Source organism: Dasypus novemcinctus, chromosome 23 (assembly GCF_030445035.2).
Source record: "Dasypus novemcinctus isolate mDasNov1 chromosome 23, mDasNov1.1.hap2, whole genome shotgun sequence".
Taxonomy (NCBI): Eukaryota; Metazoa; Chordata; class Mammalia; order Cingulata; family Dasypodidae; genus Dasypus; species Dasypus novemcinctus.
This window is the reverse complement of record NC_080695.1, coordinates 23,373,968-23,391,932: the sequence shown is the minus strand read 5'-3', so window position 1 is coordinate 23,391,932 and position 17,965 is coordinate 23,373,968. Positions and strand designations below refer to the sequence as shown.

At 46.6% G+C, this 17,965-nt stretch overlaps 1 protein-coding gene across 2 annotated transcripts in view; it reads right to left on the bottom strand.

Annotated features, from left to right (window-relative positions):
- Positions 1-17,965, bottom strand: part of GALNT17 (polypeptide N-acetylgalactosaminyltransferase 17) — a 447,808-nt gene that overhangs the window by 21,727 nt on the left and 408,116 nt on the right. Inside the window, exons 7-9 of one of the 2 annotated variants that reach the window (XM_004460693.5) lie at positions 15,227-15,412; positions 12,474-12,611; positions 6,836-6,931 (exon numbers count right to left, since the gene is read on the bottom strand). In XM_004460693.5, the coding sequence (XP_004460750.1) occupies positions 6,836-6,931; positions 12,474-12,611; positions 15,227-15,412 (420 nt within the window). The remainder of the gene's footprint in view (positions 1-6,835; positions 6,932-12,473; positions 12,612-15,226; positions 15,413-17,965) is intronic. The other variant, XM_071211180.1, reaches the window with a different exon arrangement.

The window sequence follows — 17,965 nt, the reverse complement described above, 5'->3', positions numbered from 1 at the left end:
CACCCCTGGCTGCTGGGAAGGCCCCCGGAAATGCCACGGGAAGTCGCTGACTGGTAGCCACTGAAGGGTCGTCCTACCAGCTTGATTAATAAAATCCTCCTCTGCTGAGCTCACCCCTGGGGCATGGATATCTTCATGGTTTTCACCCTTCCAGAATGGGCGAGGCACGTATCTCTCCGCCAGTCCTCCTTGTCACCAGTTTTCCAGTCACGTGCCTTCCAAGCCCCTGACCAAGCAGCCAAACTGTGGTCGGGGACGGTCCCAGGGCAGCCTGCCACCTTTCCCTGAGACCCACCAATAAAGCCCACGCTCAGGCCTAGACGCCTTAGGTGGCTCCTGGGCCCAAAGATGAATGTGGCCGACCCCCTTCTCGGGAGCACCTCGAGGTTAAACCTCCCCTGGCAGGAGTGCTCTTCAGGCCCTTCTCTCCCCTTTCGCCCCGAGCTGTGGACACACCCACCGGGGAGCGCCCGGCTGTAGGGTAACGGTTTTACGGCACCCGGCCACCCGCGCTCTCCCTGTTGCCGTGTCCCCCATTACGGCACAGCATGAGGGGGTGTGACTACACCAGCCCCTGCAAGCCCACAGATGAGAGCCGCTGGCCCTGGGGGGCCGCAAGCACCCATGAACCTGACCTTGCAGCGTAGAGGAAACGCTGTTCCAGCCAGAGCCCGGGTGAGCCATGCTTTTGCTGGGGACCCCGAACCTGCAAACCGAGGGGTGGGTGGGGACCCTAGGGGTGCTGCTCCCGGTGGCCTCAGTCTGCTCTGTGCTGCCCTCCAGGCATTGAGACCCTTCCCCTAGAGGCATTGCGGGGACAGGTGTCTCTTCTGACTGACACAGCCCACGGATAGGAGCCTCACCGTCTGGCCCTTTCTCTTTCCAAGCAGAGGTGTGACCAGGGGCTGGAGGTGCTGCCCGCCGGGAGGACCGCTCCCTACCCCTGCCCTGCGGGCCGTATCTGGGCATGCCCAGGTACTAGGTGATCCCCAGGAGCAGCCCACCTGGGTTGGTTCTGAACTTTGATGTGCACAAAAGCACTTGCGGGGGAGAGAGGGGTTTACTACAAAGGGCCTTGGGGGAGTTCGGGGATGAGCGGGGCACAGAACTGCTCTCATTTTGACTGTGTATGATTATTTAACTGCACGTGTTTGTCAAAATGTGTAAAGCCATAGGTTATAAAGAATGAATTCTACCTTAAAAATGAAAAAACAGAACCCAATTACGTAAAGTGGAGTACTACAAATGAAAAATAAGTGCATCTGGGACAACAGGAGCACATGGGCCAGTCCTGGGCAAATGGGGCCAAACACTCATTACCCATAAGGTCTAAGAGAGAGGTCTGTCCTGAATGGGGGTCCAAGAAGTGTTTGTTGACTGAAAAAAATAAAGAGAAAGCACGGGGAAGTGCTTGTAGCAGGCTGATTCCCAGCCCTCAGGTACCCTGATTCTGAGTCAGTAGATCTGGGTGGGACTCGGGAATCAGCATTTGTAAGGAGCCCACCAGGACCCATGGGAAGCTGCCACCCTCAGCAGCCCTCGGCCCGGCCCCAGGGCTCCATTCCCATCCGCCTCAGCTGCTGCCTTCTTTCTCCCCAGATGCCCTTCTGCTCTGCTGCCCTTCTGCTGGCTGCAAGTTCCTGGAGAACACGGTTAAAATTTAAGCACCTGCGCCCTGCAGATGCCCTCCTGTTACTCCCTTCCCAGGCAGAGCCAGGACAAAGTTTTCCTTTCCACTTCCTGCTGGCTGCTGGTCCTCCCACACCTTGCTGTGGGCTCAAAGGATGGGGACGCTTCTGGGAACTCACCAGAGGGCTCCGCAGAGACTCCAAGACCAGGAGACAAGGCTTCAGTGGCGTGAAACTGCACTGCGGGATTAACCCCGCGTGAACCTGGAGCTGCCCCTTTTCTACCTGAGTCACCATGATCTCGGGGAAAAGGAGGGGCTGGGAGGCAGGTGGGTGTGTGCTGGGAGGAGGGGGGTGGTTACGACCTACCTGATGGGGGAGCTGGGAAGATTAAACATGTTTCTTCTGGAAAGAGAAGTGGTATTAGAATTTAAAAGTTTTTGGGAAACGGACTTTGGCCCAGCGGTTAGGGCGTCTGTCTACCACATGGGAGGCCCCCGGTTCAAGCCCCGGGCCTCCTTGACCCGTGTGGAGCTGGCCCATGCGCAGTGCTGATGCGCGCAAGGAGTGCCGTGCCACGCAGGGGTGTCCCCCGTGTAGGGAAGCCCCACGCGCAAGAGAGTGCACCCATAAGGAGAGCCGCCCAGTGCGAAAGAAAGTGCAGCCTGCCCAGGAGTGGCGCCGCCCACACTTCCCGTGCCGCTGACAACAACAGAAGCAGACAAAGAAACAAGACGCAGCAAAAAGACATAGAAAACAGACAACCGGGGGAGGGGAAGGGAATTAAATAAAATAAAAAATAAATATTAAAAAAAAAAAGTAGTAATCCAAAAATGTGTGTTAACTGTCTGTCTAAGTTGCTAAATAAACTCTTAACTACATTTATTAAAAAAAAAAAAAAAAGAATTTAAAAGTTTTAAAAATCAATGGGCCTGCACGCGTGGGCTTTCATCCCTGGTAACAAATGTGCCACATGGAAGCCAGGTGTTACAACAGAGTGGTACGTGGGAGCCCTGTATTTTATGCATGAATGTTCCGTAAGCCCACAACTCCTCTAATTAAAAATAAATAAATAAAACCAAGATAAATGGCTCTTATCGTCAGCATTTTGCTTCCTGTCTTAACCCAGACACTGGCCTTGCCCACAGGGCTCTGAACTGTCCTCAGGGACCAGAACTGGGAGCTCTGGACCATAGTTCACCGCGGGCGGTACCATGAGGGCCTCCGGCAAAAGCTCGGCTGCCAGGGAGAGCAGTCAACGCAGGTGGGCATCAGAGACAGAGGGACGTGCTCGAGGCTGTCCCTGCCCAGCCACTCCCCGAAGCGGCTCAGGCCTGGGGTTCTACCTGGACTTGGACCAGGACGGCAACAGCACAACTCCGCTTGGCACCACGGGGTGCCGGCTGAGGTGCTGCGGGTGGGCCTTCCTAGCACAAGACCCCCATTCTAAAGGGGTTCAAGCCAACACCAACAGCTGCTGCGGCATTCTCGACATTCCAGGTTTCAATAAAATTTAGGCTAAGGGGAGAATGGACATGGACGTCTGTCTAGTCCAGACACAAACAATGCGAGGAAGGAGAAAGAAAACGAGCAGGTGCTCTGGGTGACCAGGAGCCATTTCCATCAACATATGTTGTGAGACAGGAAATCACCCTTCTCGGGGCCCATTTTAGCGCTGTTTAACTGCTGCCTGATAATAAATTACAACATAGAGTCCATTAATTAAGCTAATAATGTCCGTGGAACACCACCTCCTTCTTGTGGGAGTGGCCTGGTGAGAGAAGCTTGGACTCAGAGTTGCTCGGCTGGTACTTTACAACACGGTTAAGGGGGATGCCAAGGCACCGGGCAGGTGGGAAAACAGGACTTCCCGGCAGAGGGGACTGGATTCGGAAAGGAGGGCGGGCACCTTGATGAAGGCAGGGAGCGCAGCCTGGCAGCTGGAGGGCAATGCCAAGGCTTTGATTCGGAATCTCGGGTGGAACAGAAGATAACATTAGATTGACTTGTTCAAAAGCCCAGCCGAGGGACAGCAACTCTGGCCCGCTTACAGGGATCCCTCTTGATGGACGTAGCGGGGAGATGGGGGAGCAGGGAGCACTGGGCTTTTGCTCCAGGATCAACTTAACAGCAGGAGGATTTATTTAGAAGAGTTCTGCCTTCAGGTGGAACTGGTGAAAGCTGAACTCCAGATATTTCCCAACAACGCCGTGGCCCCCTGCTGTGGACTCACTAAACTCCCATGGGAAAGGAAGACGTCGCGCGCCTGGCTCTGCCTGGGGAGGGAGTAACAGGAGGGCATCGGCAGAGTGCAGGTTCTCCTAACGCTTCAACCGTGCGCTCCGGGAGGCGGATGCCGTGGGGCCGTTCCTGCTGGGCCCGTTTGGCAGGTGTCTGGGAGGAACCTTGAGGGGATGCAAGAGAAAGAAAGGTCTGGACCCAAGGGGCGAGGAAGGTCAAGGCCACAGGGACGTGTCCCACTCTGTGCCTGGAGGTGTGGGTGGCACAAGGGCACTGGAGGGGTGCCCTGGGCGGCCAGAGCAGACAGGGAGGGAGGAGGGAGGCACTGGGAAGAGCTGGCCACAGGGTCCTGCCTAAAGCTTGCTGAGTTAGAAAACCTTCCCAGGAAAGACCTGAGCCAAAAAAAAAAAAGCAGTGTTCAGAGCCATGTGGGGAAGCCCAGGATTTCTGAAGGCTTTATCTTGATCCTTTTATCTCTTTCTCACTCGTGGGAGAAGTTGGCTTCCTCGTGCCCGTTTCTGATTATGGAAATGTCGAAATGGATTTGTTTCTATGATGTGATCACTAATAGGAACTCAGTTCAAATGGTCCTTGTTCCAAAGCTTGGAAAAAGGAGGCTGGCAGGTAAGTTTTCTCCTAAAAGCTACTCTTGGCATTTCCCCAAACAATGGTCATGTGCAGCAACAAGGCCCAAAAAGGGGAGTCCCCAGGCCCAGCGCCCAGGCCCTGCTTGTGGGGTCCTCGCGGAGCAGGGCAGGCACTGACCCTGCTTTCACCTTTGGAATCTCCTCTCTTCTGGTCCTCCGGGCCCAATGAACCATCTCCCTCTGTCATCTTGGCTGGAAGACAAGGTGAAGCCTCTTCACTTGGCCGCCCCAAGACGCAGCCTCTTCCCTCGCTGCCCTGTCCAGCCCCTGCAGCAAGCCCCCCCCCCCCCCCATGCTCCCCACACGACCAAAGCTCCTAGAACATTTCAGTCCCTGGGAGGGGCCAACGGCCAGGAAGTCTTCCCAGCATCCCTCCCTCCTTAAACATACCCTTCTTCATGAGCGTCCCTCGGGCTCCCCAGCTCCTTACGCCAGCAGCCGCAGCATCACCCGGGACCTTGTTCCAAAGGCAAATTCTGAGGCTCACCCCAGCCCTAGAGCCTTGGGGAGTGGGGCCCGGCGCGCTGTGTTTTCATGGTCCCCAGCCGCTGCTGAGGCACCTCGAGTCTCAAGAGTGAGAACTGTGGTCTCAGAGCCTGCCTTTGCCAGGCCCTCCAAGACCTGCTTCTTGTCTCCAGCCTCATCCCTAAGCACTTCCTTCCCTCTTGGATATAAGCCCCAGCCAAACTCAGCCACCTTCCCTCTCACAGCGCCCTGAGCTGTAACACTCTTCCCGCACGTACCCTCTGTAGGGTTCCTGCCTCTTCATGTCAGTGCCACTCAAGCGTACAGGATTTTAACTAGGATCTGCAGTAGGTGTGCTGAGTGAGTGAATATATGAGTGGATGAAAACACCCAGAATCTTTATGAAATACTGCCTTTAAAGCTAATGCCTGCTTCCCAAGAACCTTCCAGAGAAGGGACAGGTCTAGAGTTTCCCTGCCATTCTCTCACTTCTTCTAAGCACTTTTAGTCAGTTCTAGACACATGATAGAGCTGAGTTACATGGTGTTAGTCTGAATTTAAAGTGATTTGGTTGTGCTGGAGAGTCTGGATTTTATTTTGCTTGATTCCCAGGCACTTGTCTTTCTATGCTTCAGCTTCCTGGTGCTGCCTGCCTACCTCTGAGAGTTGCCGCAAGGATCAAATGACTCAGGATGTGCCCAGCCATCTGCCTGGCATTATTCACCCATCTTTGAAGGAACGGTCAGGTGGGGACACACTGATGTAAGGTCTGGAACTATGAGAATTACCTGCGGTGAAGGTAGAGGGAAGTCACCTCTTCTAATTCCCAGTATTGGCCAGATGGGAAGGCAAAACTGCTCAGTGCAGAGAAAACCCAAGAGCCTTCATGAGTGCATGTGTGAGTGTGGGCATGTGATGGATGAAAGTGAATTTGCATGCAGTGAGTGTGTTCAAAGAACATGGGAGAAACCAAAGGGAGCCTAAGGGCATCTTGTCCAGGTCTTCTTTTTACAAATGAACAAACTGAGATTCAGAGGGAGAAGGTTATCTGACCATCTGTGAGTCTAGCTTAGAACCAGCTGTCCAGTGCTCTGCTGGAATTGAATTTAAATGTTTTCCTAGTTTAGAGCTCGCCTTCTGTTGCTATTGGTTGGCATAACGATGTTTTAAATTGTTATAAATGTCAAGCTTAATGGCATTTTTAATGTGTTTTCTTCTAATCTTCCTGCTAAACTCTTTGTGTGCAAACACACACACACGTGTGTGCACACGTGCACACACACTGTTGGCTGGCATAAAGTGCTCATGGGCAGTTCATTGATCAGGGCTCTGTTCTGACTTTCTTGGACATTTTGCCCTTGTCAAGTTACCCTGTGTAACTCTCCTGAGAGAGCAGAGAACCTGTGTGTTCTCTGAAATGTTACTTTCCCGGTCAGCACTTTGCCCTTGTACCAGCACTCACAGTCAGGGTCATACTTCCACAAACTAGCGATGATCTTGCAGGATGGACACAGCCATCAGGTTCCCATGAAGGGTTCTGCTAATCTTTTCTTCAGAGTCATAGGCAGTATCTGTACATGTGATATGTGCCTGCACATTGTCAATGACTCTGAAGTTGATTCACCTTTTCCTTGCAGTAGGGACATTGGTCCCATTACTATTTGTGCTGATGCAACCACTTAGGAAACTTGTGCCTAGCTTCTTTGGAGAAACAAGCAGAGATCCCCCCACCTCCACCTCAAAACAGAACGGGTAACAACCACCAATGTAGAGGGTAACAGAAGTTTCCAGAAGTCCCTCAAGGCCTGCATGGGCCGGTGATTTTACTCTCTTCCTGTTTAGGTGGGGTCCTACCTGTGGTCCCCAGCCATGGCACGGGTACAGTATGGCTGTGTGGTTCTCCAGCGGCCCCTGGTCCAAGCAGACATCTTTTGCCTTGTTGTTGCGAAGCTGCAGGAAGAGGTAAAGCATCACTGATCAGAGTCCAGCTAGTGGACAGCCGCTTCCCAACCACAGTTCCACCGTGTCCTGGTTCTGACTTTGTGGTGGGAGCATCCCATGCGAGAACTAAGGCTGACATCCAAGCGGGTGGCTCACTAAGTCCAAGCGGGTGGGTGGTCTGGGCCCCAGCCCTCCTCCCAGGTCCCAGGGGATCTGAGCCCCACCCACACGGCACCCCCATCCCCAACACAAAAGAGGATCTTGGGGAACTTTTGGACACAAGGCTGGTTACCACATGTGAGATTTGAAGGTTCCCCCAAGGATGGGTCCAAGTGGGGACTGAGAGGTGTGGATGAATCCCAAGTGGGCCTCAGCGCCAACACTGGGTTTAATAATCCTGGGAATCACAGGGCAGCAACTTCAGGACATTCCAGGCAGGGAGACATGAAAAGCAATAGTCAAAAAAGCCAACCAAAGCCTTGCTGTGGTGACACACTCTTGCCACATTTATTTATATGCTCAGGAAATACTGACTGGAGGCCTATGCCACACTGGGCACCTATTGCAAGTGCTTGGAATGCACCTGTCGAGGAAAGCGACAAAAGTCCTCATGGGCCGTGGGAATGTCTCTTTGTGTGGTGTAGTGACATAATCTAATTTGGACCTCAGGCGCACTGTGATGCCACCCCATCTACCTCGCAATCTCAGTGAATGTGGAAATGGCCACATGGTCCTCCTAGTTATTTGTTCTGTCCCCTCTACTTCTCCATGGACACCAAACTAATCTGGGATAAATCAGAAGAGAGGCAAAGGGCACTCTGCTGTGTCGTTTTCCTGACCAAGCAACACTGTGTCCAGGCTCACACAGGGAAGCATAGTTTTTAATGACTTTATTTTTTTAAAGATGATAAAAAGAACATCATTTCAATGAAATATTTTGGAAAATACAGAAGAAAATAAAAAGTTGTTCCAATCCTTCCATACAGTTAATTTTTGTTCCCCAATCTTTGACAATTTTGTTTTGTCCAGTTTGGGCTGTGATGAGCAGATTTCTGCATAAAGCTATTGATTGCATTTCAGATTCTTTTCTTAAGAACTGGGTTCACAGCATCCAAGGGGACAAACATCTCAGCATTCTTAAAACATGCTGCCCAACTGCTTCCTGGAAGCTTCAAACTAATTCATACTCCCATCCATAAGATATGTAAATGCTTATCAACCCTGAGTCTCACCATTCAAAAATATTATTTCGAATGAAGAAAGACATCTTGTTTTTATAAATTGTGTTTATTTTCTTAATAGTAAATTTGAATGTTTTATTTTTAGCAATTATCTCCCTTTTTGAGAATTACCTGTTTTGCTCATTTCCCTTTTCCCCACTGGGATCTTACATGATTTTATTATAGATTTGTAAGAGCTCTTTATATATTAAGAATATTAATACTTTTATGGCATCTTTCTTCCACATAGTGATTTCAGAATGCCAGTCTTTTGCATTTTGTTTCTAATGTTTCTCTACTCAAATCTGTCAGCTAGTCATTTAATAAACTTTACTGAGGGCCTGGTAGGTGCCTGGTGCTGTGCTGGATGTATATCATATGTGTTTTATATTTCACTATAGACGACGGTCTAAAATAAGATAAGTAGGAGTAAACTAGGGGCAAAGGGCAGGTCAGGCCACAAGAGCAGTTTTGAGCTGACCACAGAATTTGAACAAAAGAGTTGGTGGCCCAGTGCTTTTGTGTACAATAGAGAGATTTTTTTTTTCATCTGTAAAGGCAACATATCACACATGTTGAGAGCCAGGACATATAAATTATTTGAAGAACCATTCCAGGTAGCAGAAATGAATAAAATTAAAAGTTAAAGGAAAAGGAAGTTATGGCGAAAACAACTAGTAGCAGTGAGCATTAAAAATTGAGTTGACTGATGAATTTTGTTACCAAACTGAATGAGATTAAAAAGTTATTTTTAAAGTATATATAACATGTAGATAAAATATAATAATATTTGTGTCTAAAATTCCAGAATCATTAAGAAAGACTAGAAATTCTATGCAGGGGTCAGGGGAAAATGTACGTTAAAGTTCTTGTATTACATAGCACTTGACCCTTACTTTTGATAATTAGAGGCTCAGAAGGTTAATTTAAAAAAAAATAGAGGCAACCATAATGTAATTAAGTGTATAACTGACACGATTGGGAAGTTTTTTAAAAGCCAAAAACTAGGAAAGAGCAAGGAGCATAAAAACTAGGAATATTCAGTGGCACAGGAAAAATCTCCAACAGATTTTTAAGTGAAGTGAAGAACAAAGGATATCAACTGTGTGTGTGTGTGTGTGTGTGTGTGTATAGTGTGATACCCACAAGCAGGCAGAGAAGAGAAATAGAAGCAAATGCTTTAAAATGCTTTAAAATCTAGTGTGAGTTTTGTTCCTTCTTTGTTTTTATAGAGTATATGCATAGTACTTATTGTTTTAATAAAATAGGAAAATTTGAAAAAACAGAAGACCCTTCCCCACCCCTCTAATTTAGACTATGATCTCCACTTTACCTTCACAGCCAGCCCATTGCACAGCTCCAGGGATATCATTTAGACTGCGGTTTATGTGAATGGCAAAAAACCCTGGAGTTGTACAGTGCACAGCCTGCGGACTGTACACAGCAGCCCTGGCCATCTTCTAACGTTTTCCCATTTTTTCTAATAATAAAATGATCACAAAGGTTAGTGAAAGTTGGGAGGATGGGAATAAGTACCCCACAAAACTGCCTGTCCTCCCACTTCCCAGAGTTAACTATAGCTATGACCTCCATTTTCCTGAGTTATTCTCACTTGGACCCAATCTAAAATAGTAGCTAATGCAGTTTTATATTCCTGACCTTTCTCTCTTAAGCATTACATTATCAGTATTTTTTGTACACACCTTTTGTAATGGCTGCAAAAAATTCCAACCATGAAATATTATATCATTGTTAACTAAGCATTTCCCTGCAAGTTAAATTTAAAAAATCTTGTTCTCTTCCCCCCACTCCCCAAATGACTGAGATAAACTATTTCACTCTTAAATCTTTACCCCATTTTAGACTATTTGCTTAGGATTAGAGTGGAGATGAATGCATGCCTATCATTAAGTCTTTTCATACGTGTGTTCAAATTGCTTTTTTAAAAGTTTTTTCAATTTGCACTCTTGCCAGAGGACAGATGGTTTTCCATATTACCAAGACCTTGCCATCAAAGTACAAACATATATTCCAAAAATGAATTTATTCATTTGGTAGAGGGGGAAAGACACTTCAATGTATTTTAAATTTTATTTTAATTTCTTTGATTATGCAACCAGTTTAAAATTTTCATGTATTTTCCAACCATTTGTATTTTTGGGGGTGTAAATGGTCTTCCTTGTACTTTGCCTATTTTTCTTTTCAGATTTTAATGCTATTGATTTTTTTATTGAAATCAATTTGCAGAGCTCATCATATATTAATGGCATTACCCATTTAACTGTAGCACTTGTGGCATACAAATTTCCAGTCTGGCATATTATTTCTCTATTCAGTTGATGTATAGATGATTTTAATATTTATGTGCTCAGAACTCTATTCTTTTCCTTTGCATTTCCTTCCATGGCTTTTATTCTTAGACACACCTTCCCCATTCAGAAATCAGATTCATATCTATTTCCTCGTGGCTTTTTTTAGTTTCATTTTTTTCCGTTAATGCTATTGTCCATCTGAAATATATTTTGGTATATGGTGAGCTGGAAGAATTTCCATTGATTTCTTGCCCGTAGAGCTAGGCAATTTCCCCAATTGTCTTATGAATAATCCATTTACTCCCCATAGTTTTAGGAAGCCTCCTTCATATTTGATTTTCCTTTGATAGCCAGAAAAATAAGACATGCTTTTATTTAGAAGAAGAAAAGACAAGGCAGTTAGGACCCATTAATAGCTAATGCCATGAGCCAGGTACTGTTCTAAGAACTGCTTGCTGTAGTTCATTATCACCCAATAACCCTCTGAAGTGGGGACTTTACTTCCCCCATTTTACAGACAAGGCGACAGAAGCAGAGAAGGGCTTTATAGCCTTCATAGCCCCCTAGGATTTGAATCCAGCGGGCTGGCTCCAGCAGCTTCCATACTGACCTCCCTGCAGGGAGTGAGCTTCCCCTTCAGGCTCAGCTCCCAAGGGCGCTGCGTCCCCAGTCACATTATTTAGCCTGGCCTTGACCAACTCTCCATAAAACTATACAAGCATCAGGTATAAAACAGGAAGTCACAGTTGGAGAAAAAAATGTCAGCACTCATTGTCAACGAAAGTCCTGTTCCCTGCAGCCTGGTGGCCCCAGGCTGCTGTGGGAAGAAAACTAAAGCTGGGGCCAGCAGGGGGTCTGCTGCTGCTGCCTCTGTGGGGTCCTGGAGCCGCCTCTGGGTGCCACCAAGTCCATGCCCAAAATAGCACCGTGAGGAGGTAATAAGGTAGATGAACGGAGACACACATAAGGATGCTCTCAACAATGGCATTTACGGTGTTTTAAAGATGGAGACAATTTAAATGGCTCAGTTTTTACACAAAGCACAGCAGACACAAAAGATGGTATCATATGCAGCCATCCATAATGTTGCAAAAAGTATTTAATGATACCAGAAAAAGCTCTCTGCATATTATTCGGTGAAATTTTTAATTATAAGGCATGTGGACAGCATAGTTTTAGTAAAAATGCACATGAACAGTACAGAAGGCTATATATCTAAATATACCCGTGATTTCTAGAGTCAGGATGCCTATGTCCAATCCTGTCTTCATGACTGGTAAGTTGTGTGATCTTAGGTAAGTGATTTTTCTTGGTCTCAGATTTCTCACCAACAAAATAGGGATAATAATACTATTTACACTACAGAAAGGGACAGTGGAACAGATCAGTATGTGTAAAGCACTTAGAATAGTGCCTGGCATGCAGAAATCATCCAATAAATGTCTGTTGCTATTTATGTTATCATTACTATCATTTTCAAAAATTTCTAAAATGAATATTTATGGCATTTGTAATAAGAGAAAAATCAATTCATCTTAATTTGTAAAAGGTCATATAAGCTCATTACAGAAAACTGGAGAGGAGCACCTCTGTCCTTTCTTTGGCAGTAAGTGGCTCCAGCTCATAGCACTGAGCAATGGAGAGCTACAATTCTCACCTTTCTTGAACTCCAAACTCTATACCCAGCTCAGTGCTCAACGTCTCCATTTACATATCCCAGAGCACCTCAAAATCCAAATGCCCCAAACAGGGTGCTTCGTCCACTCCGCTCCCCAGGCAGAGAAGTCTGCCCAGCCTTCTGTCCATGCCCCATTGGAAAGTCTACTACATTTGTCTTCCCCACCAACCTAAGCAAGACTTGTTATCAGGGCCTGCACCTGCAATAAAAATGGTCATTGAATGAATGAATGAGTGAATGAATGGATGAATAATTCCGTTCCCGGCTTTCTTCCAGCCAGGAATTCACAGCAAGCACACCGAACAGCAATCCAAACCAAGAGCATGCGTGGTCTTAATTACCTCCCCGTATGCAAGAGTATTATTGTATCTTCTCATTTCTGGGTATACGTGGTCCAGGTACCACTGAAAATTCTTACACTTTAAACTTTTCCTTAACGCTCTTCTTTCGGAGACATCACCTATGTCAATTCCTGGATTCTGAAAGTAGAGAGAAGCGAAGGGGCATTAGTGCTGCAGAGCGGTGGCCAGAGATGGGGGACAGGTGGAGTTACCATCAGGGAAACCTATGCAGAGAAGCAGATCTCAAGCTGTCTCAAGAAGCCAGTTTAGGAAGACCTACTGGAATCTTCTAGAACCTGGCAAGAGACTTCTCTTCCCTGAGTGCAATCAGGCGCATGCAACACAAAGCCTCTAGACAACAGTTGGTTGTCCTTTTACTGCAGTGCGAAAGGGTTCCCTGAGCACTCTGACGTTGATGCCTTACGTTCCTAGCTCCGTAGAGCCCAAATTTCCTTATCCTCCAATTATCAGAGGAATTATTTGACGAAGACAAGAAAATAAATGTCTATAACCACTTCCCGTCTTTCTTTTCTATACATGCATAATTTCCCCCCTCTGTTGGCTCTTGGTGAGGTTCATTATATGCAGAAATGAAAATAATTTTCCATTGCAAAGCCTGTAATGATGTTCTAATGAATAATTCACTCTGCTTTTACAGAAATGAACCTGTAATGGGCTGCTGTGTGCTGACAGGGGAAAATAAAGTATCTGAAATATGACTCCGCAGACTCATCCACGAGACGGTTGTGAAATTAGTGGAGACAGACAGGATGCTTTTTCCAGAACACCAGGCAACCAGGAAGCATTTTGGGGGCTGAGAAATGTTCAAATTATTTCATTCAAATTATTTCATTAAGGTTTTGGCAGCTAAGCAAGTGCTTTTAAAGGAAAATCCCTTTAAATGTCAAACCTATTAAAAATTCAAAGGCAAACCTAAGCAGTAATATTGAACTCTTTTGTTTTGTTTTTTTAGGAGGTATGGGGCATTGAACCCAGGACTTTGTACATGGGAAGCAGGTGCTCAACCACTGAGCTACATCTGCTTCCCTGAATGCTTTGTTTTCAATATACTAGCATGATTAATTGGTCATTTTTAAAAAAAATTGGTCATTTTTTAAAAAGTGCAGTAGGATATAGTACCAGTGTCTGGTCAACCAGAAGGTTTTTTGCAGTGATGGAGAAAGCACTGGCTAGAGTCAGGAGACCTGAGTTCTTAGGAATTTAGGTAAGTCAGATCACCATTCTAGGTCACTACTTCTCACCTGCAGAACAAAACTAATAATACCTGGAAGTCAGTATTAGTAACTGTGAAGAGTGAGATCTGTGAAGTCAGTGGCAAATTAAGGGAGGGGCAAATTAAAACATAAGTTCACATCCATGCCTTCCCATGTGCTAGTTAGAGGTCCGTAAGCAAGCCATTTTACCTCTTGAGACTTTGGTTTCCTCATTTGTAAAATGGACATCATCATAGGCTTATATCAAACTCTCATTTATTAATGACTTAATGTTTGCTAAGCTTTGCTCTGAGTCTCATATATATCATAAAGCAGCACTAAGAGGTAAATAATATTACAATCCCTATTTTACAGATGAGGAAACTGAGGCAGATAGTTCCTAAGCCAGGAGGTGTTTATGAGGATTAAATAAGAATATGTAAATAAGGAATTTATTGAGTACTGGGGACATTAAAGCACTCAACGAATGTAATGATTAATATTAACGTGAAAGCACTTAAGAGTTTCACAGCTATAAAGTTCTGTGTCCATATGGTTGTTTTCAATTCTTTAGAATGGTATTTCAAAAATTATAACAACAATGATATAAAGCCTTCACTTTAACACTCTTTATTCCTCCATGTGCACACTCAACTGCAATTCTATTGTTCTGGGCTCTAGCCTCCTGAAACACAAGGGCTGCCATTTCTCAGTGGGAACCATTTCAAAGTGGCTTCTTCATGGCATGGCTCAGACACCTATGGGAGCTGTGGCTGAGCAGATTAACTGAGCAGTGGCTGGGGGAGGTGGTTGGGTCACCACAATGTGCTGTGTGGGGCCCATGATGCTTGCTAGCATCACCCAGCAGCATATGTCCCAGGCAGGGACCGTTCTGAGCACTTCACATGTATTAGGTTGTTTAGATCTCACAATCTCCCCATGAAGGAAGACCCTTTATTATCCACATTTACTAGCTAAAGGAGCCAAGGTACAGAGAAGATAAGTGGATTTGTTTAAGATCTTGTAACTAGCACGTGGCAGAGCTGGGATTCAAACAAGGTGTAGTGACATGGGAATTTTCCTAGACCATATTCCAAGGAGACCATGGAGGAGAGCAGAAAAAACCCTGTTATCTAGGGACTTGGCATTCACAGGAAGGGGGCAGCTGGAGCTCCATGGGAGGGCACATGGTGAGAACACAAAACAGGGGTCTGGTGCCAAAAACACTGGGCAAGAACGTTCTGGGCTGACACATGTGTAGGAGTAGATGCAGGTGGGTTAATATAACAAGATCAGGAATAGCAAAATAAGACCCTTCTCATCTTTGTAAATGGACTTAGATTTCTATTGTGCCAGTCCTCATGGAAAGCGGGGGATCTAAGACATGGAGCTCTGTGACCCCTCTCAGCATGCATTCATCATTTTGCAACTAGAAGCATCTTTCTGGGGAGGAACCATTAGCTTATTAGAGGGATCAGTAACCCACCGAACAGTAAGGATCGCGGTCCTTGGGTACTAGAGAAAGGACGCCAGTCCTACCTCAAGCGGCAGGTTCCATGCTATGTACACGTGGGACTTGTAATCATCCATCCAGACCTCTGCAACCCGGAGAGCATTCCTCTTGGTGTAGAAGCCAATGTTGCTGTTGTACGGCTTTTTCTTCCGCTCAATGTGGGCCACCCGTGAGCAAGGCAAGACCTCCATGCTGCCCCCGCAGAGCCATACCTGCAGATACAAGGACTTCATCAGCCTGAAAGAAATGCTCAGAGGGCACTGTCCCCTCCCCCTGGCCTGAAAAACAATGGTTCAGCAGACTTAGCAGGAGGGAAAAATACATTTCAATGTATAAAGCCACTGAGATTGGTTTGTTACTGCAGCACAATCTAAACAGATAGAAGAGATGGCTTGGAGGAATTCTTATAAGTACAATAATATAGAACATAAATGTCAGCTCTGGGAGAGAAATTCCTCTCTAGCAACACCTGTATTGTCTTAAGTTCTATATAGTATCTAATTGGCATCCACAAAGCTCTCATGTCTTGTGAGTGTGTCCTGCAAATTTGGAATGGAAAAGTCAAACTAAAGAGTGGACCATATTATTCCTATCAGCATGAGCTGCACCATGGTTATGGTTATGCAATGTTAATAAGATCTATTTTGAAGACCTAATGACACACATGTCCAGTTTTCTGCAGCATCTACCCCAATTGGCATCACGTGCAGGCATCACTTGCTGTGGCTGGAATGTTTAGGAGAAAGCCTGAAGCAACGGGTAGAGGGATGTAGATGCCCAAGACTTGCCATTCTTTGAACAAATGTGGTAGGCATCGAAGCACTGCAAGAGGAAAGAGGGCCATCCAACTACCGTAAGTCCCAGGTGGGAAAAACTAAGCATTTCAGATCGTCCAGAAGGGCTAATATATGGAAATGAACTTCCTGGCACTGGTGGGGGAAATGGAAGAAGGGACAGAGAAGTTTCAGGGACCAGTGAGGCTTCCCTGCTGTGAGGATACTGTATGAAGTACTCATAGGCCAAGTGCACCATTACAAATGGAGGTAACTTCCATGAAGAGAAGCGACATAGTACTAGAAAAGCAATCAGCAAAGGGACGTGGCCAATGGGCTCAGAGAGTATCCTTAAGGGAGGGACGATGAAGGTGAAATTAGAAGTGAAAAGGAAAGAAATGGAGAGATTAGACAAGAGTCCCAAGCATAACAGCCAGCCAGCACGACTGTGATGACCTTGGGTAAAGGGAGCGTGGTGTGGTGGACTGCATTCCAGGATGGCAGCAGCAATTCCTCCCACACTCCTTAGAAAGAGGTGGAATCTATTTCACCTCCCCTGGGATCTGTCTGGGCTGGCTTTATGCCATGCACCAATGAAAAGGATGCGGTGGAAGTGATCTTTTGCACTGTACAAGGCTAGGGTTTTAGGAGACTCAGAAACTTCTACTTTCCCCCTCTTGGAATCCAGTGAAGAAGCTGAGGATGGAGACCAGGGAGTAAGAGAGGTCCAGCCATTCCAGTTCTCTTTGTCCTCTGGCTGGGGAACAGGACAGGAGAGGGAGGCCACATGGGACTAGACCCCTGCAGCCAACCCACTGATTGGCTGCCATGCCAGAGCAAGTCCAGCCAGCACCATGTGGAGCAGGTGAACCTCCAAGCTGATCTGAGCCCTGACTGCCAAACTTGAGTGGTGACCAAATCAAGTGCTGTTATTTTAAGCCACTGAATTTGGACATATACAGCAATGGAAGACTGGTATATATGGGGGAGTGAAGTTGGAAAATAGGGGTGGAAGAGAGAAGAGGAGTGAAATGGAGTTGGATGGGTAGCCAGGGTCTAAACCAGGCAGAGTCCTTAGGAACCATGTAAAGGAAATCAGTCTTTGCCCTAAATGGGAAACCACTGAAGGATTTGGGCTTGAAAAGATAACTCTGGATGAAGGGTGGAAAAGATTGGCGTTGGGGTGGGGGTGGGGTGGGGAGGAGGAATGGAAGAGAAAAGAATCAGGAAGTCTTGCAATTATCCAGGAGAGAAGAAGTTGGTAGTGTTGGCCAGGGTGGCAGAATAGAGATCGAAATGTGAGCAGATTTGAGAGATTTTTTTAAACAGGCAAAGCCATCAGTAGCTGGTAATGATTGGATATGGATTGGAGAGAGGAGGAGAGGTGAAGAATGACTACTGGATTTCTTGCTTGTGCAAGTGGGTATAGGGTAGGGTCATTTTCTGGGCTTTCCAGCCCCTGGGGTGGGGGTGGGGGTGGGGGTGGGGGAAGAGGCAAAGAGACTGACAAGATTCCCTTCGGCTTGGCTTCCTGGGCAGTTGATTCCAGGAAGAGGGTGGTGCACTTTGGGAGAATGTCAACGGACGGGGTTGAGTTTCAGCTCATTTTTTGGTACATGTTTCATTCATTCATTCACTCACTTATATTGTACATAAACATTTCACTAACTCATTAGTGCCATCAAACAAGATAAAGGCGGCCCTTCCAGAATTGCCTCTGGACCACAGCCTGGCTGATGGTCTCCCTGTAAGTTCTCCATGTTTTCCCAGGGTAAGTCTCAAAGGCCTTTCCTTTGAGCAGGATGAGATACTCGCTTACATCATGGGTTCCCCAAGCAGGCTGTGCCTCCCAGTCACCAAGGGAAGCACAGAGGGTTAGCCTGAACCTTTAGAAATGCAAATGCCTGGATTCCACACCAGACCTAGGAATCATTCTCCAGGGGGAATACAGAGGCCCCAGGGAGTAAGCCACGCGCCCCCCCCCCCCCGCCC